Consider the following 25,178-nt stretch of genomic DNA (forward strand, 5'->3'; position numbering starts at 1 on the left):
ACTTCAGGTACCATGTCAGAAAATTATTTTTACCATCTTATTTTTAGCATTTTAAAAAGCTGCATGACATTTTCCCAGTAACAGGGAGCATTTTGAAAATTAATTTGCAGCCAATAACAATGGTTTTGTAAAAAAAAATGCAACTGGAATATGAGTACAGTAGGTTAATCACTCTTATGAAGTGGGGGTGCTTTTAATTTGCTGCGTTCAGTACTAATGGAACCATAATAGACTCAAATTGAGGTCAGTAATGTTCTTGCTCCGTTAACCCAGGGCAGTTTTAATAAGAACTGACTGGTGGATATCCAAACCACCTTTGAGTTTCAGGCAGCCAGCCCCTATTGAAATGTAAGTCAGGGTCCCAAGATTGGGTCCTCAACAGAGAAAAAAACAGCCCAGCAATGTGTTTGAAGTTACTTGTGCCAGAAACTTGGAGGAATGAATGGATCCCTCCAACATAATGAATGCAACTGTTTTGCTTAACAATTTCCCTGAGCAGTTTTAATCCAGTGAATACCAAATGAGAGAGGGTCACAATTTCAGGTTTCTCTTCGGCATTGTACAGGTGATGTAAAATCATTTATTAGTGTTTTAAAATATGTACAATTAAAATGAATGAATATGTGTAAATAATTTTAAATTATTTAAATCAATTACACTAGCTGGTGTACTTTGCCCAATCAAAATTGTCCCTGGAGCACTGATAGTCTGATTGATGTGGGAAATGGACAAAATGTCATCCAGTTGCAGGAACATGTTTTAGCTTGTTTGAAACGTATGCATATTATTGCTGCAGAATATTCTGCCTCTGGCTGTGATGTACCTGACCTAGATATGCTTAGTGCTGATGCCAAGTGCCTTACATAGGAAGACTTACCTTTCTCACAGCCTTATGCTTGATAATCATTAAAAGGAAGAACAGTTCATTTTTCATTACTGATCATTTTTATTTTCTTTTGGTCAATTAATCAATCATAAAAGTACAAGTACAGTAAGATGTAGAAGCACTTCTATTTGTTTTTTAAAGGAGTATTAATCCTTTATATAAGTGGCACAAGGAAATGGGTCAGATATTCCTGCTGCCTCGATTAGCTGATCAAGGTCTCTCTACCTGCCTGTACTGTTTTCTGGATGTATAGACTTGACCCTCTGCTCTGATGAGGTGAGCCTGCACGAAGTGGTGAGTAGTTCTTGGGTGTAGTTTCCTGAGAACTCTCACCTAGGATGTCCTCACTGCCAAAGGCTGAGAAATGCTTTTTAACAGTGTTTAAAGTCTCTGATTGTCAGAGACATGTAAACACTGCTAAAAATTAATTTAAATTTAAACATTAATTATATACATTTTAAAACACTAATAAATACTTTTTAAAAACTAAAATAAGTAAAGCATTTACCTATTTCCACAGGGTTGGTGATGGTTCAAGTGAATGGGACCACCCGAAGGTAAAACTGAGGGTGGAGTGTAAATTGCATCTGGAATCCAGAAGCAAAGAGGACAACCAGATGTTCTGTTATCTCATACTCAGGACTTTCTAGACATTTGTAGTTGGCTATGAATGTGCTGATGCTTGAAACTCCCTGAGACAACTGGCTAATATCTGGCAGTTTCCTTCAGAATCAGCAGTTATATTAAGCCTGTATTCTATGCAGGCAGCAGGGGTGAATGAAGATGCCCTGGTGGAGAGGCCCTGATTCCCATCAGAAATCTGGGTTTGGGGTTAGTTGGACATTTTGGACTGGTTTCCATTGCTATCATGTAACTAAGGAGTTTGCCTCTACTGTATGGAAGTGCTTCTTATCAGGATAGTTGGGTTCACCCTGTCTGTTCCCTGCAGAAATTTAAACAACCAGTATTAAACTTCTTGCTTTCCCAAAATCAGCTGATTGCTCCAAAATATTGATGGCCTTTAACAATAGCCTCTTTAATATAGAAAAAAATGACACTAAGAGGTGTGCCAAAGGACAACTGACCGAAAGCTTGATGAAAGTGTGTATTTTTTAAAATGTATTCAGCATCATCCTATTGAAAATCCAATGTCACCTTTTGTAACATTATTTTAGGCACAATTGACATTGAAACATAGATAGGAAGAGTTTACAGCCATTAAAATTAACTCTGCTAATATTTTTCGGATGAATTTCAATATTGGTGTTTGGTTGTACTTTAGTCCCTGTTGATGTTAAGAATTCCAATTTTATCTTAGATTCTCTTCGTAAGTCTCATTTTAGTATAGGTGCTTTTTGCTGCAATTACCTTTGAGCAAACTATATTCAGATTTCTTTGGTAGGTCCAATAGTGCTCTTCTGTGGTACCTTACAAACTATCCCAAGGTCCTCTGTGAACAACAATCAATTGAAGGTGACCCTGTGGAGCTGTGAGGATACCTCATGGGTATTATGATTGGCCCTGTCATCGGTGGCTAGCCTGAGTTTAATATGAATATTCTTTTGTAATCTCCACTTCACTGGAGGCCTCAGCTCTCCTTACCTGCTGAGAACAGGGGCAAAAGCCACTCCCCAGAAACTCTGAAGTAGTGAAAAAAAATATTAAAAATTGTTACCCCATCACAAATAATGTTTAACAATGTAATTACCCTATTTTTACCTTTCTTCCTAATGACTAAAATCTTCATTATAACAAGTGGGCTTGCAGATTCCTCAGCATAAGTGAGGGAACCTTAGTACGTTCATGCTCCGCTGTTGGACTCTGTGCAGAGTATACTTACAGACAGACTAGCTGAAATCCTCTCACAGTTTGAAAACATACATGTTTGGTGCATGTGTTTAAATTCCAAACTTGCTTGCATTTACAGGAGTAGATACCCATCATTCACATTAAGCTTTGGCCTGGATTGTTTTCAGTTTATATCCTTTGGCAGAACTACTATGCTAGTCAGATATATACATTTCATTCTGCTGAAAGGTTTACATGAGAAATTAATTCATCTCTTTATGGACAGATAGCTGTAGCATTACTTTAGATTTTCAGCATTTGGAGATTATGTTGAGATGCAATGTGCTCATACTGAATTCCTTTGTTTGTTTTGGACTTGGGTTTTAGCCGACTTCAGTCTATTGATATGTGTTAGTTCTATTAAGAACAAATACTGGAATTCAGTAAAAAGACATATTAAGTGCTCAGAAAGCATTAGAAATGTTGCAATTGCTGGGTGTATTTTATTCGACATCATTTTCATTCAATAACTTGACTGACCTGCTAGCTAGCTGCTGACATTTGGTGCTCGCAGTAGATAAAGATAAATATTCTATTCTCCAGCACTGATTTCCTTCACATTACTGAGTGTAACAGATCAGTTATGTTCATATGTGCATAAAATTCCTGAATTATTATTGGTTTTTAGTCATTTCTATTATTAAAAACTTTTTGGCAGAGAAACTCATCTCTATTACATGTCTTATAACCGACATTCAGAAGTGAAATTGAATGTGCAAGCATTCCATGGTTATGCAAAATATATTAACAGAGTTCAAAATTTCGGTTTTAAGGTGTTTATTTTAGCTATTTCAACTTCACAATCTGCTATCAAATTGTAAATATAGTTCAATACTTATTACAATGTTAAGCACTATTATTAACATTGTCATTCAAACAGCTAGAAAGCTGTTGTGAACCATCTGAGGGTCTTCTTGTATGTTACAGGAGTTATCTAAATGCAAGGTGGTGTGGACATAGTTCTTGGACACAAACACAACCATCATCATTAATGTACATAGTAACATTTCAATGATTCTTTCTTTGTTACAATTTATTGCTTTTCTTCATCCTCTAAGGCCGCTTGTTTTCCGATGTCGATAATTATTGTCGGAGTTGGGCCTGCAGAATTTGATGGTAAGAAATTTAAACTTTGCATGTCAAAGTAGAGAATGGCATTGATGTTATTTTAATTGATTCCATCAATGCTTAGAGAAGCAACTTTCAATAGAATTACGCAGAGAATGACTGTTTTAATTATTCAAAAATGTAAATAACGCACCCCAACAGCTTTTATGTCACTTAATGTATTAGTTGCTGATATTGTAAGCACAAAGATAGTTCAGTAACTTTGAGAGACCTAAGTTAAAAATAGGATCAGGTTTTTGTTTGAACAGGTACCCAGAAGACAACAACTTCCTGAATTTTATGAAATCTTCTAGTGATAAATTTGCCTCATCTCAAATGATGAAAGTATGCACAACATTTATTGTAAGTTCACCATTTTCAAAGAACTGAACTTGATTTTTGAAACTTCTTGCATTAAGTTCATTCATTCAGGTGGCTATCAAATTATCCCGTTCATAAAATTTTATGTGTAATAAACTTTAACATGCTCTAATGTAATATCCCAAACATTGTGAGGGACAGGAAGAGCATGAAGTCATATAGCACCTCCAAGCCTGCTTTGCCATTCAGTAGGATCTTCCATATCCCTGATTCCCTTAAATGCAATTTCAGTCCTGAAATATTCAATGAATTTGCATACAGATATGAGATATCGATCCAAACTGTTAAAGTGACAGAGGAGATCAGAATTGTTGAAGATGTAAGTGGAAAGAGACTGGACAATGGTGAAAAACAATAAAAATATGGAAATTTGCAGCACAGGAGGCAGCTATTTAACCCATGTTGGATACATGCTGAAAGGATGGGTTTACAGGGACATTCCTGGGTGGGAGGGAAGATCTTGAGAGAAAAGGTGGCTGGTCAGTTAGTGACTGGCCACCAATGACCTGATATTCAATGGTTATTTCATGGTCCAGAGGGAGGAGTCAACAAGGTTGCATTCAGCTTTTCCAGCATTGAGGTCGATTTGCCAAACAATAACCTTTCTTTTATACCGATAGAAAAAGGCAATGTTGGGGTTGGATCTTTGTGAACAAGATGCTGCAGGTTGTGGGTGGGGGTAAGTTAGTGATGGGGGTGGATAAATTTAAGGTGATTCATGATGTTAAGCTTGTGAGCAAAAGATCTGGAGAAATGTGTTCTGGTTCACCCAGTGTGCAGGCCTTGTCATTTTATTTGGGCATTACGTCAACACCAGCAGATCTGGAAAAGATAAGTTCATCCTTACCTCAGGTCAGCATTGAATGTGGGTGGCCTGCAAGTGACATCATATTCTGCTGCAGTTTTCATTGATCTTACAGCCTCCAGTAAAAGGAACATAGTGAGTTTTTTTTATTTGCAGTAATCACCTCTCATTATTAAAAGCCACCATTTCCAACAACTATCCTTATGCAACAATGAGGACAACCATAAAGTTCATCTAATGTTATCAGTGTCACTGAAGGGAACAGATAAATGTACAAAAACCAATTCCATATTTGCTGTGTTAGAATGATGTAAGAAGATGTTTTTTTTACATAATCATCACTGATTCTTTGTTTGCAGCAATGGAGGAATTGGATGGTGACGAGGTTAGGATATCATCAAGAGGAAGATATGCTGAGAGAGATATTGTTCAGGTTAGATGTGGTTTTGAATTATGTACTGTTATAAAGTGATGTAAAACTGCTTCTGTATTCATTTCAAAAGTAGTACAGGAATTTTCTTTTGCTTATTGAATACAAAATGAATGGATTTTTCCATTATAGAAAGAATATAATGACAAAACTCAGAACACTTTTTTCCCCCCACTGTTGTGCAAACTGTTCATGATTCTTTTGGGCATTTCTCTGAACTGTTTGTTCAGAAGTAGTTGATTTAAAAAAAACTTGACCAATAATGAATTCTGTCTTCTTTCAAACTGATAATTAGCCAATTTATTAAAAGGTTCCAGGAACAGGTGTTAGAGTGTATAATACATGCATATATGTACATGGAGAAAATACTAATTTTTCCATTGGGTTCATATTACAATTCTAAAAGGTGTGTCTTCTCACTTTGAAGTGGGGCTGTTACTTTTATCCAAATTGTGAAGCTGCATTTATTAGAATTTCTTAAAGGTTGTAAAACCATAAATGAAGAAAATGGTGATAACTTCCAAATGATAGCATGTCTGAAAAGAAATGTGATTACCCTTTGCTAATGCAAAAAAAAACCTGGAAATGCACTGTGAATTCTCACCCTTCAGAAGAGGGAGACAGGTAAGGGTTATGGTGTCGTCAAATTACTCTGCCAAAGTTTGCTAATTTGAGGATTTAGGTTTCAGCTCCAGCACAAAAGTCCTGACTAAATAAGGTACACGTTATAAAAAAAATAGGTGATAAGGACATAGGGCAGCACAGTAGTGTAGAGGAAGATGTACGGGTTAATGTGGGTGTAAATGGGCAGTGCGGGCTCGTTGGGCCTGTTACCATACTTTATAAATAAAGTTTTAAAAATATATACTAGAGATTGGGAAAGCAATGATATAAGTGTTGTTAATGGAAATATTCTTACTGAAATATCTGGCTGCAGTTATGGTGTTGGTAAATTATTGTTTCTGTTGCTTTTGAACAATGAAGATGTTAAGGTTTGTAGCAGAAGTATAGCAGGATTTTGATTGTTCATTCAAAGCAGATCATCAAAACAAATGGGTTTCGTCCCTAAAAAGTTACAGCTGGAGCAATACAAAGGTCGAACATTAAAATTCTGGAAGCATAGCATAGCATAAAGTACAATATGAGTGGTAATATACTGTACTCCCACGTAACAGCTTAATGTTGGAGACAAAGTGTTATTAATTGTAACGCACACATAGAGGGTAGAGGTAGAGAGGGAGGTGATAGATATATAGGTAGAGCAAGAGAGAGATTAGAGATAGGTGGATAAGTAGATAGATAGATGGAGAGGGAGGGATAGGTAGAGAGAGTTAGAGAGAAATAGATGTATAGATAGGTAGATGGATAGAAAGAGGTAGAGTTAAATAGAGAGATAGCGAGAGAGATAAAAAAAACACAATGTTTCACAATTCAGCCTGCATCCACTCACAATATGCTGCAAAAAATATTGAAAAGAAAACACTAGAAAGGATAAGGAGGAGTGTGTTAGACTGTGTATTTCACCTGAATCTCAAGACAAACCCTGGGGCAATTCCCTGGATGTCTGTTATATTCCATTGAGAAAAAAATGTGTTCCTTATTTCAAAGTAACAATATTTTTTAAAATGGATTGCTTTATTTCATTAGTGTAATTTGCTTAGTCTATTTATTAATATACTTACAGCAAATTATAATTGCATTGTCACACTGTTGTAAGCATTTCAATGGCCTGCATAGTTTAATAGTGCCATTAAGTTATCGTGGTTTTATAATAACACTTCCTGTACAAATATATTTGAATTAACTTCTTTGTTGTCATGCAATAGCTTTCTCTTTGTTTTCTGTTTCTCAGCTTCAGGTAGACAAGAACATAAGAAATCTGAGCAAGGGTGTTGCCATCAGGTCCCTTGAGCCTGGACTGCTGTTCAATGAAATCATAGCTGACTTTTTCTATGATCACTAGGTCCTTTGAATCACTTAGTGTCTCTAAGCATCAGCACCCTGTTGCTGCTTCTTCGATCTTCCCTATTTCAATGAGATTACTTAAGATATAAGATATTTTTATTAGTCATGTGTACATCAAAACACTCAGTGAAATACATTATTTGCGTAGAGTGTTCTGGGGGCAGCCAGCAAGTGTCGCCACGCTTCCGGCGCCAACATAGCATGCCCATAACTTCCTAACCCATATGTCTTTGGAATGTGGGAGGAAACCCCCGCAGACACATGGGGAGAACGTACAAACTCCTTACAGACAGCGACCGGAATTGAACCCGGGTCGCTGGCACTGTAAAGCGTTATGCTAACTGCTGCACTATTCTATGAGCATTGACCATTCCAAATGAATTTGTCGTCGTAGAACAAAACCTACATCACTGGAATAAATCTAATGAAGCTCAATTCAGAGCTAAGCTTATCTATCCCCTCCTTTAGCATGGAGACTAAAACTGCATAGCACTCTTGGTAATGATCTCATTGAAGCCTTACAAAATTATAACAAAATATCCTCCTCCTTGTATTCCAGCCCCTTGCAATAAAAACCCACACATCATCTACCTTTGCAGATGCTCACTTTACCATTATTTTACTTGTGTGTACACACTGTACCTTATGTTTACTGCTTTCTCACCATTTTAATAATACTTGACTTTCAATTCTTCCTTCTAAAGTGAATAATCCCACAGTTCACAAAATTTACTCCATCTTGCCACCAATTTACCAGTTAATGGATTATCCCCATCATTATCATAGCTAGCTCTTCTGGCTAGCTTTATACAGTCAGAACATTCATCAAAGGTACGTTGGTGTTACTCTTATGTATTTAGCAGAAATAATATATTTCGTAACATCTCAGCCATTTCCTCCTGTCATTCTTCTGTTCATTTTTAGAAGTTCTTACATTTTTTTTGCTACTTTACCATGTTTCTGCTTTCATTGTCTTTATCCATTTGTGATCATCCTTTGCCTCATCCTACCCTATCTTCACTTTCAAGATTTCATGACAACACTGAAACCTTTTCTCAATCCAATATGATCTTTATTCAACTTCTTCTGTTTGCCACTGATGGAAGACTTCCCGCGGAGTTTTTAATTTCTCAGTTAAATGTATTTTTCTTTTGAATTATGAAATATACCTTTGTTATGGTAATAGATAATCATTTAATTTCCCGATCTTCCTGAATTAATACACTCCTCATATCAGAGTTAAATATATAACACTCTAATTCTGTTTATTGTGATCACTTCACTCGAAATAACACCTTTCCAAGATATTTCTGCCTCATCCTATCTCATCACACTGGACCACATCTATCATAGCCTGTGTTGCTTGGTTGATTCCTATGATGAGTTGCTCCAGGAAACCATCCTAACTTCATCCTCTGAACTATTTTTGCCAATTATTTATGTCTATGGGCCTATTAACATTATATATCTTTTTTTTTACTTACAGCATAGACATTTCTAGGGGGCTCTTAATAGTGTTCTTTATCAGTTTTCTTCGTACTTACAGAGTGGAATTGGTAAGTATGAAGAAATCCCTTTTCTTCATACTTACCAGTTCTACTTTGTAATTTTTTGATTCAGTCTCTTTCCTCTTTGCTGTTGTGCATCACTTTTTACTATCAGAGTCACTCAGTACCTGTTTTTATTTATTTAGTCTGTCCTCTCCAAACATTAGGGACTGGAACTTTGAGCTGCCAACCTTTTTGCATCTTTGTAATGGTTTGGATTAAAGCTATTTACCTCTGTTTAAATTTGAAGCATTTTAATAAAGACAAAATAAATCACAAATAATGTGCCTTTCATTTAATAATTTTACAAATATACCCTAGTTTAATATTATTTACTGATGGACTAACATCATTAACTCTCATTCCTTCCGGCAAACTTTGTAATCGTTCAACAACTTGCTATTCTATTCCAAGGCCTGGCCTTTTTAAATTTACCCCTTACCTGAGTGTCTCTCATGTCCAAGCTATAGTAACCATTTGGACTTGATTTACAATTGAGAACACAATTTTCCTTTACCTGAGTCACATTACCGGTGTCAAAGAAAAGCAAGGTAACATGTCTCAATGACTACCGACCAGTGTCTCTGACATCCACCATCATGAAGTACTTTGAGAGGCTGGTCATGGCACACATCAACTCCAGCCTCCCAGACAATCTTGACCCACTGCAATTCGCCTATCGCCGAGACAGGTCTACAGTAGATGCCATCTCCCTGGCCCTACACTCAGCTCTGGAGCATCTGGACAGTAAAGACACCTATGTTAGACTACTGTTTATTGATTACAGCTCTGCCTTCAGTACAATAATCCCAGGCAAACTTGTCACGAAACTCCGAGACCTAGGACTCAACACCTCCCTCTGTAACTGGATCCTTGACTTTCTAACCAACAGACCGCAATCAGTGAGGATAGGCAGCAATACCTCCGGCACGATTACTCTCAACACTGGTGCCCCACAAGGCTGCGTCCTCAGCCCTCTACTCTACTCCCTATACACTCATGACTGTGTGGCCAGATTCTGCTCTAACTCCATCTACAAGTTTGCAGATGACACCACCGTTGTAGGCCGTACCTCAAACAGCGATGAATCGGAGTACAGGAAGGAGATAGAGAGTTAAGTGACGTGGTGTCCTGACAACAACCTTTCCCTCAATGTCAACAAAACAAAAGAGCTGGTCATTGACTTCAGAAAAGGGGGTGGTGTACATGCACCTGTCTACATCAATGGTGCTGAGGTCAAGAGAGTTGAGAGCTTCAAGTTCCTGGGAGTGAACATCACCAATTGCCTGTCCTGGTCAAATCACGTAGATGCCACGGCCAAGGAAGCTCACCAGCGCTTCTACTTCCTCAGGAGGCTAAAGAAATTCAGTTTGTCCCCTTTGACACTCACCAATTTTTATCAATGCACCATAGAAAGCATCCTATCTGGATGCATCATGGCTTGGTACAGCAACTGCTCTGCCCAGGAGCACAACAAACTGCAGAGTTGTGGACACAGCCCAGCGCATCACGGAGACCAGCCTCCCCTCCTTGGACTCTGTCTTTACCTTTCACTTTCTTGATGAAGCAGCCAGCATAATCAAAGACCCCACCCTCCCGGATCATTCTCTCTTCTCTCCTCTCCCATCAGGCAGAAGATACAGGAGCCTGAGGGCACGTAGCACCAGACTTAAGGACAGCTTCTATCCCACTGTGATAAGACTATCGAACGGTTCCCTTATACGAGATGGACTATGACCTCACACCTTATTGCACTGCACTTTCTCTGTAGCTGTGACACTTTACTCTGTACTGTTATTGTTTTTACCTGTACTACATCAATGCACTCTGTACTAACCCAATGTAACTGCACTGTGTAATGAATTGACCTGTACGATCGGTATGCAAAACAAGTTTTTCACTGTACCTCGGTACAAGTGACAATAATAAACCAATACCAATAACCTCTTCAACTAAAGGCCCAGAAGTGCTCTAAATGGAGATTCATCTTGGCACTGAAAATCTTGCAACCTTTCACTAGGAGCACACAGAAACCCAGTGTAAATGGCAGAAGCGTGTCCCAATTGCAGGTCATGAGCCACTTCAGAACTCAGGCAAGTGGAGTGAAAGCGAGTCATCCTCAAGTTTATGGGGCCTCCTAACAAGATAATGAATAGACCTTCTCAACCTTTTCTCCAAATCATTTTCTTCTTCCATGGTTAAAATCATACACACATTTTTCTGATTACCAAAGTATCTTAAACACATTGAAATGAAAATTAATTTGCCAAGATCACTTTCCCTCAGGAAGTCACCTGATCATACTAGCTAGTTCCATCTACTGCTGTTCTCCATTCGTTTAAGTGAAACCCCTATGGGATCGAGAACAGACTTAGGATTTGAACATTCCCAGTGACTTTTTGCATCTGCTAAATATAAGAGGAACCAATGAAGACGTACTGGAGGTCATAGTCAATAGAGCATGGAAATTGGCCATTCTGCCAACCATCAAGCACCCATTTAACACAAATCTTCCACTCATTCTATATTTTTCTCCCTACATTCTGACCTACTCATCCAGTTATATCACTCATCAATACATTTGGGGCAATTTAGAGTGCCCAATTAACCTATTAGCCTGCATCTCTTTGGAATGTGGGAAGATATCAGAGTACCCAGGGCATCCACATGATAAAAAGGAGAATGTGTAAACTGCACACAGATAGCATAGAGGTCCAGATGAACCGCTGCAGCTATGATGCAGTGACACGACTGTCCACTCCCAAGTACAACTGAGATAAACACTGGAGTAGCAAGGGCAACCAGCATGCATTCCTGATGCCAGGTGAATGTATAGCTCAGACTGAAAAATATTATGAAACCTCATAAGGAAGCAGAGAAAAATCAGATGGAGTGGAATGAAGCTTATGTGTAGCATAAGGCATAAATTGAGATAGACAACCTGCTTCTAGTATGTAATTTTTGAAGGAAGGATAAACATAATAAGGCAGAATTAATTAAATAATTGTACTAACAATAGATTTTAAAATAAGAACATAAATATCAAGACCAGGAGTACACTATCTGGTCCTGTGAATCTACTCCACCATACACCAAGATCATGGGTGATCTTTTTGCAATGACTAAGTCTCCACAGCCCTCCATGATAAAGAATTCCAAAGATTCGCCACTCTTAGTGACAATATTTCTTCTCTTTTTTCGTTCTGAAATGCCTTCCCCTTATTTTGAGACTGTGACTCCTGATTTTAGACAACTTAGCCAGGGGAAATTCCTCCCTGCATTCACACTGTGGAACCCTGTAAGAATTTTGAAAGTTTCAGTGAGGTCACCTCTCATCCTTCAAAACTCTGGAGAACGCAGGCCTATCTTCCTTCATGTAGCGAACCTACCTCATTCCAGGACCCAGTCTGGTGAAACTTTGTACTATATAATTAAAAATGTTTCCTATTCTAATATTATAATCTGGATTGCACTCTGCAAATATTGTACCATTTCACTGAAACATTCATTGTAACAGCTCCTATTTATATGCCACTTCCAGTGTAGTTAAATATCCCAAAGCATTTTACGGGAGTGCTCTGCAGTGAAATTTAATACCAAGCTGCAGAAAGAAAAAAAGACAAGTAACTAAAAGCTTTGTTAATGTTATATGGAACACTGAATCTTTCAGAACTACATATATGGAAAGATTTCTTTTCAGAACTGGAATGCAATTGAAACCATTTCCAGTTTAAATCACACCACACGGGGAACTTAATGGGCACTTCCAGCCACGAATCACCCTTGCACATCTGATTTGATTTTTGTGTCAGACACACATCAAATGGCTACTTGTGTAGTAGCACCTTGTGGAGCATTGCCAGCAAAATGAGTCCCTTCCAGAGTGCACATCTTTAGGCACTCCCAGAAGAAAAAGGTTTTAATAATACTTCTCCAAACATGGAGCCTATTCAATAAAGTCTAATTATTCACCTTCTTAATCCCAATCTACCCACCGCCGATTTTACCTTTGAACCCATGACTGAATCAGGCCTGACTCCTCTCTGTGAGAGGTAGTTAGGTAAAGAAGCTTTGGTGCAGAGTTCCAGAGCATATAGCTTAAGTATAGCCACCTGTGAAAACAACAAAGCTTCCTGCCTAGAAATTTTAGTGCATCCTACAATTTTATATCCACCACCTAAAATCTCCCCTTGGTCTCCTTTGTTGTACTGTAAACACTTCCGGCCCAGCCAGTCTCCCCTCATAAGTGAAATTCTCCCGTGCCCACGTTTGTGATAGCACATTAATCCTGTGTTGTGGTGCAGAACTATACACAGCTGTGGCTTAACTAAAGTTCTATACAGTTGTAGAATGGCCTCCCTGCACTTGTATTCCATATGAAATATGCCAGTTTTCTTAACCACCTTATTTAACTACTTATCCTGCCTCCTTTAAACATCTGTGGAGACATACTCCAGGATCCCTGCCCCTCTACACCCACTAGTTTCTTACCATTTATTGTCTATCCTTGTATGTTTTACTTCACGTCACAATTCCCCTGCATTACCTTACTCTTCTCCACTAAATTCCCCCTAGTGCCCACCTAACCAGCCCATTACAATCTTCCTGCAGCCAACAACTTTCTTCTTCACAAACAACCACACTATCAATGTCTGTATTATCCACAGAATTATTAATCAATCTCCCCACACTTGTCCAGATAATATTTACTGCAAAAGCAAAGGATTCAGGGCTAACTCCACATGGCCCTCTAGTAGCTACAACTCCTATTGATCACTAGCCTTTCACTTCTGCTGGTGATCCAACATTTCCTTTTCCTTTTGATTCCATGGGCTTTACAACGTTATACATAGCTGTGTGGGACCTTGCTAAAATCTTTTTGCTACTCTCATCAACTCTCCTTGTTAACCCTGACAAAAGAAATCAATCAAGTTTCTTTCACAAATTCATGCTGGCTGTGTTCATTAACCGTGTTTCTCTAAATGCCAATGTATGCCTTTTCTAAATAAAATATATCCACAACCAATGTTAGACAAGTAGCCACTGCCTATTGTTTTTCCCTTTCTTTTAAAGCACTGGTAACATATCAGCAGTCTCCTCCAGCACCATGCCTGTAGTCAAAGTGGATTTGAAAATTAAGGAGGGCGTGCTTTCTTCTCCCTTGCCTGTCTAACGTGTCTGAGATCTCTGTTTCAACGTTCCCTAATACTAATGCATTTTTTTAAAATCTTGTAGCCAAAGGAAGTTACTTGAAGCTGCTTTGAGATGACATTTTGTCATGGTGATGTAATCTGTATAGATATGGATTTAACCTGCATTGGCTATTTACTCACACTTAAACTACATAGAATGATAAATAACTATCAAGAATTGACTCAAATATTATATTTCTATATTAAAATACTTCTATACATGGATCTGACAGCAATTGTCTTTTGGGGGAATGTGATATTTCACCCACTGAGATAAGAAACTAATCGTGTATTTCTCTGACTGGAATGTGTTCTATTAATGTGGATTATTGACTTTGGAAAAATTAATCGTAAAATAGATGGTTATAATTAAAACATTAATCAACTGCTCAGCTTTTACAATTTTTCAATATGTTTGTAGATTTCTTTCTCTGTACCTTTGTTGATCAAAATTTAAAATTTGTTTTTCAGTTTGTGCCTTTTCGGGACTACGTTGACAGAACTGGAAACCACGTTCTGAGTATGGCTCGACTTGCAAAGGATGTTTTAGCTGAGATTCCAGAACAGTTTCTTTCTTATATGAAATCAAGAGGAATTAAACCTTCCCCTGCTCCACCCCCATACACTCCCCCAGGTTACCCTTTGCAGACACAGCTTTAACAGAGTCATCCCATCATTCCCAATTATTATTGCTGACCTGAACTGATTGCACTGAATGTGTCAGCTGTATTTTTATCAGGTTGCACTACAAAGACTTATGGATGTTGTCAGCATTCTACTTAGAAAGCATCAAAGAATTTCTACTGGGTTTCAGATTGCATGGTGCCAAGAACATGAGGCAATTCATAGAGAGAGGCTGCATGAAAAGAACTGAAGTTTTCGGGATGGGAGTTGGGGGTGGAGGTAGATCCTTATCCTCTTATCTGAATTACTCCCTTTGGAATAGAAACCTTTTTTTAAAAAAAGTAATGATAATAGGGAATGATAAAAGTTTGCAGCTTAAATGGAATTGAAGTCCTTAACTGTTGTAAATAATTGAGAATGTGCAGTTCTTTTTCTTTTAATGTTTACATGTAGATTCTTTTTATAATTAAATCCTTTTTATAAGCTCATACTTCCTATAAACAGTTTTAAATATTGAAATTGTTGCGATCTGTTAGTTTGATACACCTCCATCTGTTGCTGACAGACTCAGATAAAGATGCCTGCTCCAGTACATCAAGCGATTTTCAAACAATGGGGCACATAATCTGGCCAGCAGAGGCTTGCTGACAGGTTTAACTCTTCAACGAGCACTGCCTTCTGCCAAAAACAAACTAGCACTTCCATTTGTAAAGCCTAATTAGTGGGTGATCCTTTCCAGTCACTCACCATCACACTCTTTTAACAGTGCAATTACTTCAAAAGTAGGCATAAGTAAAAACAAAAAGCAAACTGAAAATAAGAATAGATAAACTAAAATTGGAGATGGAAGAACTGCAGAGACGTGGCTGGAAAATAGCAACAATATTGACAATGTAAGCTTTGCAGTTTGACCTGTAGCCTCTTGTTTGATTAGATGAGGTATGAGGTAGTTTTGAGAAATGCTGCTCTGCATTATTGCCAACTGTGTGCATACCTGTACCTTTTAGGTGAATGTGCCAGAAAAGTCACTGCACAACATGTGGTCTTGTGCTTCTGTTTATTAAAATGTCAATTAATTTGTAATGTCTTTGTTTAGCTCTTTCAGCACACATCTACAGTTTTGGAGAAGAAATGCACTCTTTAAGTTGTGTGCTAGATTAAATTCAGTCCAAAATGGCCTTAAATCCTCTAAACAATACAATGACTTTTTTGCATTATGTCTTTGGATATTGAAAAACAAAACACGGTTTTGAAACTTTTTTTAGCCAGCATTGCAGTAGCTTTTTAATTTTTCCATTGATGTGGAAAGTTAATGCTTAGTTTATTTACTGTTTTGCATTTGTATGGAAATTTTGCACATTATACTTTCAATAACAAATGAAATATACATTGTGCTTTTGCAAGGGGTGCTAGAATAAAGGGGGAAAATGTTCTGTAACTGTAAATCTCTGGATTTTTTTTAAAGGAATTGCCTAATATGCAAGTATATCAGAATACAAATTGAAATTTAACATGTTTAATGCCAAAAAAAAATCCCAGTTCATTTGAAAAATAATTAATAGGAACAGGAAAAAAAAACACAAAAATGTGCTCTCAAAACAAGGAGGTATTTCTTGGTTTTTGTATACTTCATACCTTTAACTAAATTATACTTATGCCACCTGCTGTGGGCCAAATTCCTTTTTATAATGTTAAATCAAATCATAATTTTTTAAAAACTAGAATTAGCTGTGATACACCCTTTTTATGCTCAGGCTTATTAGATAAGGTGGGACCAAGTATACTTTACCATTTGAGCATCCACAAAAAATAAGTTGCTCGATAAACATTGTATTCAGGCTGGTACAGTAGTAGAACTACTTTATCAGATGGTATATTTTTGCCAAGAGGAAAATTTAATGCATATAATCAGTTTCATACTTAATGTATCAAGAACCTAAAGGACATTACATTCTGTGTCCACCATCCTCTCCCAACCAAAAAGAAACAAAATACAATATTATTGGGCAAATATGATTCTTTGATAGTAGACCCTCATTCCCCAGCATTCTCAGGAAGGCTATCTGTTATTATGTAGTGGTATAATTCTAGCATCATTTGATATACAACTGAAAATGAGATTCAGCTTTTCCACTGTTTGTATTATCCCTTCTTGGACACCAATATAAAATCAGGCCCACTAACTTGGTGGCATTGTTTATTTAGGCTTAGCATTGCTACAGACCTTTACACTTTTTGTTTTGATTGAACCCTACATAATAATTTTTTGTAATCAAGTGGGATTCCGTTAATACTGAAATTATCAAAGTGATTATGATTATCTTTATATGTTTCTAAAAGTTAATATTTGAACAGTTTTAAGAGTTAATAGTACATTACTGAACTGTCTAGTTTATGTCAAAGAGGCATGTAACAATTCAAGCTTGTAGTGAAGTACAGTTTGAGTAAACAGTCTTATTGAAAAGTGATTTTTCAGAATTGTGCTCTGAATGTTTAACACCAAATATATTGCTAAACACTTTTTACATGTTATCGTACAGATTGTTTTCATGAACTCTTATGTTGTTTACTTACTGAAGTATTATGTGTGATTATTTTAATGTTGAGTAAAACTGTAAACTGAATACTGTTACTTTCTGACATTATTAGAAGTAGATAAACCACTGACATTAAGGATATTGTTCACCAGTTATCTTAATGGATGCCAACACACAATAATTATATTCATTTTCCTCTCAGTATACTGTACAACAAAAGAACATTACTATAGCATCATCAAGGGTATGTGGAATGAAAAGCTTCATTTTATTTCTGATAAATATTTCAAATAACTGGATGATTGTTAAATGCTAATTAAGAAGCTAGTGATGGTAAAATTTGTGTGTTGTTAAGATATAAGAGAATATTAAGCTTTATCAAGTCATAATACCCAAGAGCAGCACAGCCATCACGAAAAGCTACATTCATTGCTTTTGAGTGCTAACTTTTGGTGACTAATGACTCTAGAAACCTCGCACGACTCCTGGGTATTGCCAGTTGGTTTATATATTTAAAATGGAATTTCCCTAGACTTCCTGCAAAGTACAATTCTTCGTAACATTTAACCCAACAAACGAATCTGATTACAAGAATTGTGCAATGTAATTCAGATCATTGGTAAAATATAAAATGTTATAAAGGGAAATAGCCCAATTAAAATTGGGAAAATATAACCGCGTATAAAGGGGCAGCATCAAATTAATATGTTTCAAGTATTTTTGTTGGATTTGGGTATGCAACCTTTTTTATTAATAATATTAACTTATACTGATTATGAGAGAAAATTGTTTTTATTTAACCCAATAAAGTTGCAAGTGTAGTTATCTACCTTAAAAAAACCTAATCTAGTACCTTGCTTAAATAGCTTATGCTAATATAATGTTTCCTGAAAAGTTAATGTTGCCTGGATTGTTATTTTGCCATCTTTGCCAATAAGATCTACATGCCAAATGAACACAATTGAAGCTGATATTGCCAGTGTTCAAAATCACCAAAATATTATATTTCAGGAAATGTTATATTACTAACCTCTCCTGCATTTTAGACTGCACGAGGTGAAATGGGTAATAATCCCACCGAGTAAAACTATTTTTCATTTATTTCAATTCTGAAATACGTATTTTTTTTTACTAGTTCTTCTCAATCATGGATGACAGAACCTTTTATTAAAAGTATCAGGCATTTTACCTTTTCCTAGAATAAAGGAAGTGAGCTACGGAAATGGTTCATATATTAGAATGAAAACATCCACTATGTGTTTTTCTCTAATGGAGCTGAAAAAAATGACATAGCAACTACAACATAAATTGAGCCTTTGTAAAAAGAGCCTCTGTATCATTGTGCAAGTTAAAAAATCTGGAATGATGCTAGAATCAGCATAAAGCATGTTTCAACATAAATACAAACTTCTCCTTAATGCTGTCACCCCAAATAGGTTTGCAGTTTTGCCGAGAAACTATCAGTGAATTAGTTGTTGTAATGTTGTTTAAATAACTGCCAGTTTGGCTAACAGGGATTCAGACTAGGATGCCTGTTACTAGAAAAATTCTGTTAAATTACGTCTCCTTCTTCCCTCAGAAATTATCGTCATACTTGAGAGTGGTGATGTAATTACCCCATTGATAACATTATACTGTACATCTATGTTTAGTTAAATATCTCTATTTTACCAGAAACTGATGATTCAAATTATCCGTATCATAAGCCCCTCTACTGGTCTTTGGAAAGACTTTGAAATATGTTATTGCTTTCTCATTGCATTTTACATGTGTTTGCCCAGGGTTATCATATATGCTTCGTTTACATGTAATGTTATGTTTTACTTTAACTTTGAATGTAAATTACATTTTCAGTATATTGACTTTGGGATTTCTGATAATCCAAGTATAATCTTGATAAATCACACAAATCAGAGGATAGACATCATACTTACGTGTTTAATTCCTTCTGGTCTTACAGAGTTTAACAATTGATGTGAATTCTTTTCTATATAATTTTAACAAAGTCATTAGTTTAAAATAAATAGCAATTTTATGCAAATACACAAAGGAGGAAATTAAACCAATTAAGTTTTGAATGTTATTTGGAATCGCTGATTTATTTTTTGATATGTCATTTCTATTAAATTCACAAGAGTTGGTCTATAGTCTGCTTTTTGTGTTTACAATTTTATAGTTTTCAACCCATAGTCTTTCCTGAAGTTGGAAAGAAGCATTATTTTTCTCTCTATCCAGTCCTTAAAGACTTTTCTACAAACTGAAGAAAAAAATACTTGCTCTAAGGTAGCAGCTTTCACAAACCTTTCAGCATATCCCAAAGTGCTTTGTGATCGATTCAATACGTTTTAAACTACTGTCAGCATTGCAATGTAGGAAAGCTGATTTGTGCACAGCAAGTTCCCACTGCTGATCGTTAATGACTAAGTTATAGTCTTTAATATTATTGGAGGAATAAATGTTGGCCAGGACTCAAGCAGTTACACTCTTGCTGTTCTTTATAGTAATGGCCTGGTATATTTTTAATCCCACCTGGGTGAGCAGATGGGGATTTTATGCATTTTCACCTTCTTCCACTAGTTTTCAAGTATGGAGTATGATCACAGCTAACTATCCCAGACTTTAGCCACTCATGTTGGGGCAAAACAATTGCAAGCTAGCTCTTCCAGGGTAGGCATTAATCCTGGGCACCCACTGCCCATACCAGGGGATGACAGCCGCTGTTTAATAGCAAGGAAGCAGCTATGGGAGTTACAATGATTTACTGGTAGGATACGTAAGCCGACATTGGAACTAATGAAGGGTCATTGATCTAAAACATTAACACTGTTTTCCTCTCCATGAACACTGCCTGACCTGCTGAATATTTCCAGCACTTCAGAAATGCAGTTTTTTTTTATTTTCAGGTACTATTTAAAATCTTAAGAACATAACAAATAGGAATAGACCTTCCGAGCCTTAGAGTCGGCTCCATCAACAGTCAATATTATGACTGATTTTCTACCTCGGCAGTATTTGCTTGTACCATCCTCATATCCCTTGACTCCTGTAGTATTCAGAAAATTATTAATCCCTTTAGATGAACTCCATAACTGAGCCTACACAACCCGCTGGAGTGCAGAATTCCAAAGATTCACTATACTCTGACTGATCAAAGAAATTTCTATTCATTTCTGTCCTTCAAAGCCTGCCCCTTCTTATGAGAGTGTGACCCCTGGTTCTCGACACCACCACCATAGAAAACATTCTCCCTGTATCTAGTCAAGCAAGCCCTGTAGACCAGGTCTACTCAATGCCTCCCTTCATACAGCAAACCTGCCATCCCAGGAACTAGTCTAGTGAATCCTTCCTGCATTCCTGCTGACAAGTAGAATCATTCTTAAATTAGGAGATCAAAAATATATGCAATACTCCTGGTCCTATCTCACCAAGGTTTATACAATTGTAATAAGATTTCTTTACTCTGTATTCAAATCCTCTTGTATTTGTCTTCCTAATTGATTGTTGCACTTGAATGTTGGGAAGGCTGTGAAGGACAGAAGTGAATGGAAATTTCTTTAACCAGATTGTGGTGAATCTTTGGAATTGCACATCTTTGATCATCAACAACACCCAGTTGCTTTGTCATTTAAAATGTACTCTGTTTTACTGTTTGCCTAATGGGGACTTCATCATTTCTGTAGAAACACAAGAGACTGCAGATGGTGGAATTCAGAGCAAAAGAAAAAACTGCTGGAAGAATTCAGTGGGTCAAGCAGCATCTGTGGAAGGAAAGAGATGGTCGGCGTTTCAGGCCAAGGCCCTGTGTCGGGACTAAAAGGGAAGATAGCCAGTTTATAGAAAGGAGAGGGAGCAGTGAGGTCCATAGATGCTGCTTGACTTGCTGAGTTCTTCCAGCAGGTTGTTTTTTGCTTCATTAATTCTGTGCTGACAGAGAAATATTGCTATCCCAAAAGTAACTTACAAATGGAAGGAATGTTTTAATCTACCCGTGGTGATCTTCGTGCTGATATATTTGACCCCATCCCAGGCATTTAATGTAGTTATTGGAAAATTAAAAGGTTAACTGTGTCCCCTTTCTAGTTAGAACCAGCATTAAGTTCAAACAAATAATTCACGGAGATATCATGATGCATTTTATTCATTATTGTTTCCTTGGTGATATTGATTCCACAAGCATGGTTCAAAGCTGTTGTGTCTGAGGTATTTAAAGAACTCAATGAAATGTGATAGTTAATGTCAGGAAGGAAACAGTGTCTTGAGGATTATAGGCTACAGGAAATTACAGGGAGAAATAAGACCACGGAGGGATTTGAAAATAAGAATGGGAATTTCAAAATTAAGGCATTGGTTATCTGAGAGCTTAGGTGGTTCAATAACCTTGCGATGAGTCTCTTTCATAGAAAATAGAGCAGAGTTCAGCACAGGACGCCCACCATGTCTACACCCACCATGAAGCCAATATAATTAATCTCCTCTGCCTGCATAAGGTCTAGTCCTGTCTGTTCATATGTGTCTGTCTAAATGCCTCTTAAACATTAATATTGTATCTGCTTCTACCATCTCCTTTGGCAGGACATTGCAGGAACTTACCACCCTCTTCCCTACACAACTCACCTTAAACATGCTCTCATAATTGACATTTCCATCCTGGGAAAAAGGACTCTGACCATCTACCCTATCTATGCCTCTCATAATTTTATTTTATTTAGAATGACTGCCCTTGTTGGAAATGTGAAACCCATACTTTGCTAAATGAATCACAATCAGGGAGTGAAGATGTTCCTTTTATCAAAGTGGAATAATTGTGATCGTGTTTCTACCCTCATACTCCTCATTCAGTTTAGTAAGTTGCAGCAGTTGACCATTGTGAAGGACGCCTCCCATCAACCTCCCAGTACCTGGTCAGAAAGTGAAAACTTAAAAAAAACAGCAGATGCTGGAAATACTCAGCAAGTCAGGCAGCATCTGTGGTTAGAGAAACAGGGTTAATGTTTCAGATCAAAGACCCTTCATCAGAACAGGGAGAGTGAGAAAGCAAAGTAGTTTTAAGTTGCAAAGAATCTCTCTGGTAGGGCAAGGCCAAGGTTGCTGTAGTGACAATCTGTCAATGAAGCCATCTGGTCGATAGATTAATGAGGGAAATAGAGAGAGAGAGACCAAACAAAAGGGACATTCAAGAATTGACTTTGTCTATCCTAGTTCTGATGAAGGGCGTTCAACCTGAAACTTTAAATGTTTTTCTCCCCACAGCTATGAGCTGACCTACCAAATGTTCTCAGCATTCTCTATTTTCATTTCTGTCCATCTATTGTCTATGTTGTTGGTGCTTCGCTGTCCCTTATGATATACTTTGAGGTGTTAAAATCCAGACATTCTGTGTGTCACATGAGTAAAGCAAAGATACTGAGACAGGTAACAACCATAGGTTTGAAAGATCAGTTGAAGTGGTAACTCATAAAGGCCAGCATAGGGAGCTTCCCAGCTTCGTGTTCCCACTTCAAGTGAGACAGCAGCTCATCAGCTGGATTTAATAACCAACTGAATTGTGGATAAAATAAAACCTGGCCATATACTTTCTGCAATACACTGGAGAGAGAAAAAATATAAAAGTTCTGGAAGTTGTCACATTCATCAGCTAAAGACTGGAAAGTTGCTAGAAATTGTCTGATAAGCAATCTAGATATAATGTTTGATTTAGAGGTAATAAAGACATGATGATTACTGTTAGAGTTTCTGCATATTATTTCAATCTATACAAGGATACTATAATGATTGGGTGTGAAAAGGTTATTGCATTTCTTCTAATTGGGTAATAAACTAAACAGTGATTGTACAAGATAGTTCATCATTCAGCCTAAAAGCAGGCTGCAACTGATAATCAACATTACATAGAACAGTATAGCAGTGGACAGGCCATTCGGCCCACAATGCTGTGCTGATCTTGATGCCGATTTATACCAATGTTCTCCTGTTTATCATCCATATCCCTCCATTACTTTCATGTTTGTGTCTCTTTCTAAAAGCCTCAAACTCCACCAAATTGCCCAGTTCCACTACCAGCCCAGTAACCCATTCCAGGCACCTACCATTCTCTGCAGGAAAAAAAGCTTTCCCCCTCACGTCACCTTTAAACTTTCCCCCTCTAACCTTAAAAACATTTCTAACTGCGGAACAGATTCTGACTGTTTACCCTATCTATGCCTCTCATAATTTTAAAAGCCTCTATCAGGTCTCCCCTCAGCCTCCAATACTCTAAGGAGAGCAACGCAAGTTTGTCCAACCTGTCCTTATAGCTCATACTCTCTAATCCAGGTAAAGCTCTAATCCATCCTGGTAAACCTCTTCTGCACCTCTTCCACAATCTCCACATCCTTCTGTAATGGGGCCACCAGAACTGCACACAATACTCCAAGTGTGGTCTGACTAAAGTTTTATACAGCTGCAGCACAACTTCCTTACTCTTATACTCAACAGCCCAATGAAGGCAAGCATTCCAAATGCCTTCTTTACCACCTTATCCACTTGCGTAACCACTTTCAGTGAACTATGGACCTGGACCCCAAGATCCCTCTGTACTTCAGTGCTATTAGGGTGCCTACCAGTTACTTAGTTGCCAAGGGGTAAACTTAGTCCAAACTTGTGCAGGGGATGTTGATCGAGTACATTCAAAGATAATAGCTATTTTCCATCAGAAGCACGAACATTATCACTTCGGAGTTAAAAAGGATCGACAAATTACTCATAAAGCTTTCTCCCCGGGTTTACTTGCCTGGTACTTGATATCATGCCAGATATAATAGTTGAGGCAGCATTGCGATTACACTTTCCTTATATTCACACAAAACAAGGGCAAGTGTGAGTGTGTGATAGTAACAAATTGTGTATTTTGATGTTTGTCATGTAGGATAGTACATTAATCTGTAATTGTTCACGTTCTACAAGAGTCTTAAGCATGTGGCATTCAAACCAAGGAACAGCATGTGACAGGAACTTTTACAGAGACCTAACAATGACTCAGGTTACACATCAAATGGTGAACCTCAAATGTGTGATTTTAGAGTGTAGCTGTTGTAATTGATTTAACAAGTATGACATTACCTCAGGGATTGTGCAATAATCATTATGTAGATTGAACTCAAGTAGTACTTAAACGGGATGCAAATACCTCCATAAACATTCTGCTACTAGGCACTGGAAGCAGGCAAAGAGTGTAATGTTTCAGCACACTCTCAACAGAGAAGATGTATTATGGACGATGGGGGAGGGGAATGGTGGAACCACTGCTGGGGAACCCATCAAATACAGAAAAATCAATAGTATGGTCTTTTTAACATTTTAAAGACATCATTTTACTCTCCAACCCTTCCCATTCTTTACAGCTTTAAGATCAATCAAGAGCAGGACTAGTTTATTTAATCCCTGTAGCTCTGTTGACTACTCAGTTAATCAAGACTGATTTGCAACTTAACTCCATAATCATTGTCTAACACAGAGGTTTTCAACCTGTGGTCCATGGACCCCTGAGGGTCCACGGCAGGTTGCCAGGGGGTCCGCAAGCAAGCCAAGCAAAAAAATGGAAAAGCGACCTGTTACAAAGACGTAGCTTACTTGCTCGCTCCAGTTTTCCACTATTCAGAAAATCGGCCATATCTATTCTATCTGTTGTAGGCGACAATCTTGGAGACTTAGACGGCGTTCCCTTCTGGTAAGCTGCCGCTTAATATTCGATTTGTGTAGTCAGAGTAGTCAGTAGTGTTCACTACTCACTACTATTCTGTTGTGCACTGTAGTGTTAGCGAGACTGAGTGACGTTGTTGGTGTGCCTTAATAATATCACTTACTTACCGTGCATTTAC

The 25,178-nt window shown here is 37.5% G+C and overlaps 1 protein-coding gene across 1 annotated transcript in view; it reads left to right on the top strand.

Annotated features, from left to right (window-relative positions):
- The window catches only part of LOC127580303 (copine-8-like), a 249,658-nt gene extending 233,790 nt beyond the window's left edge, over positions 1-15,868 (top strand). The window contains 3 exon segments of the mRNA XM_052033590.1: positions 3,793-3,850; positions 5,387-5,460; positions 14,633-15,868. Coding sequence (XP_051889550.1) covers positions 3,793-3,850; positions 5,387-5,460; positions 14,633-14,821 — 321 coding nt within the window. The 3' untranslated portion in view covers positions 14,822-15,868.
- The last annotated feature ends 9,310 nt before the right edge of the window (positions 15,869-25,178 follow it).

This window comes from Pristis pectinata, chromosome 19 (genome assembly GCF_009764475.1).
Source record: "Pristis pectinata isolate sPriPec2 chromosome 19, sPriPec2.1.pri, whole genome shotgun sequence".
NCBI lineage: Eukaryota > Metazoa > Chordata > Chondrichthyes > Rhinopristiformes > Pristidae > Pristis > Pristis pectinata.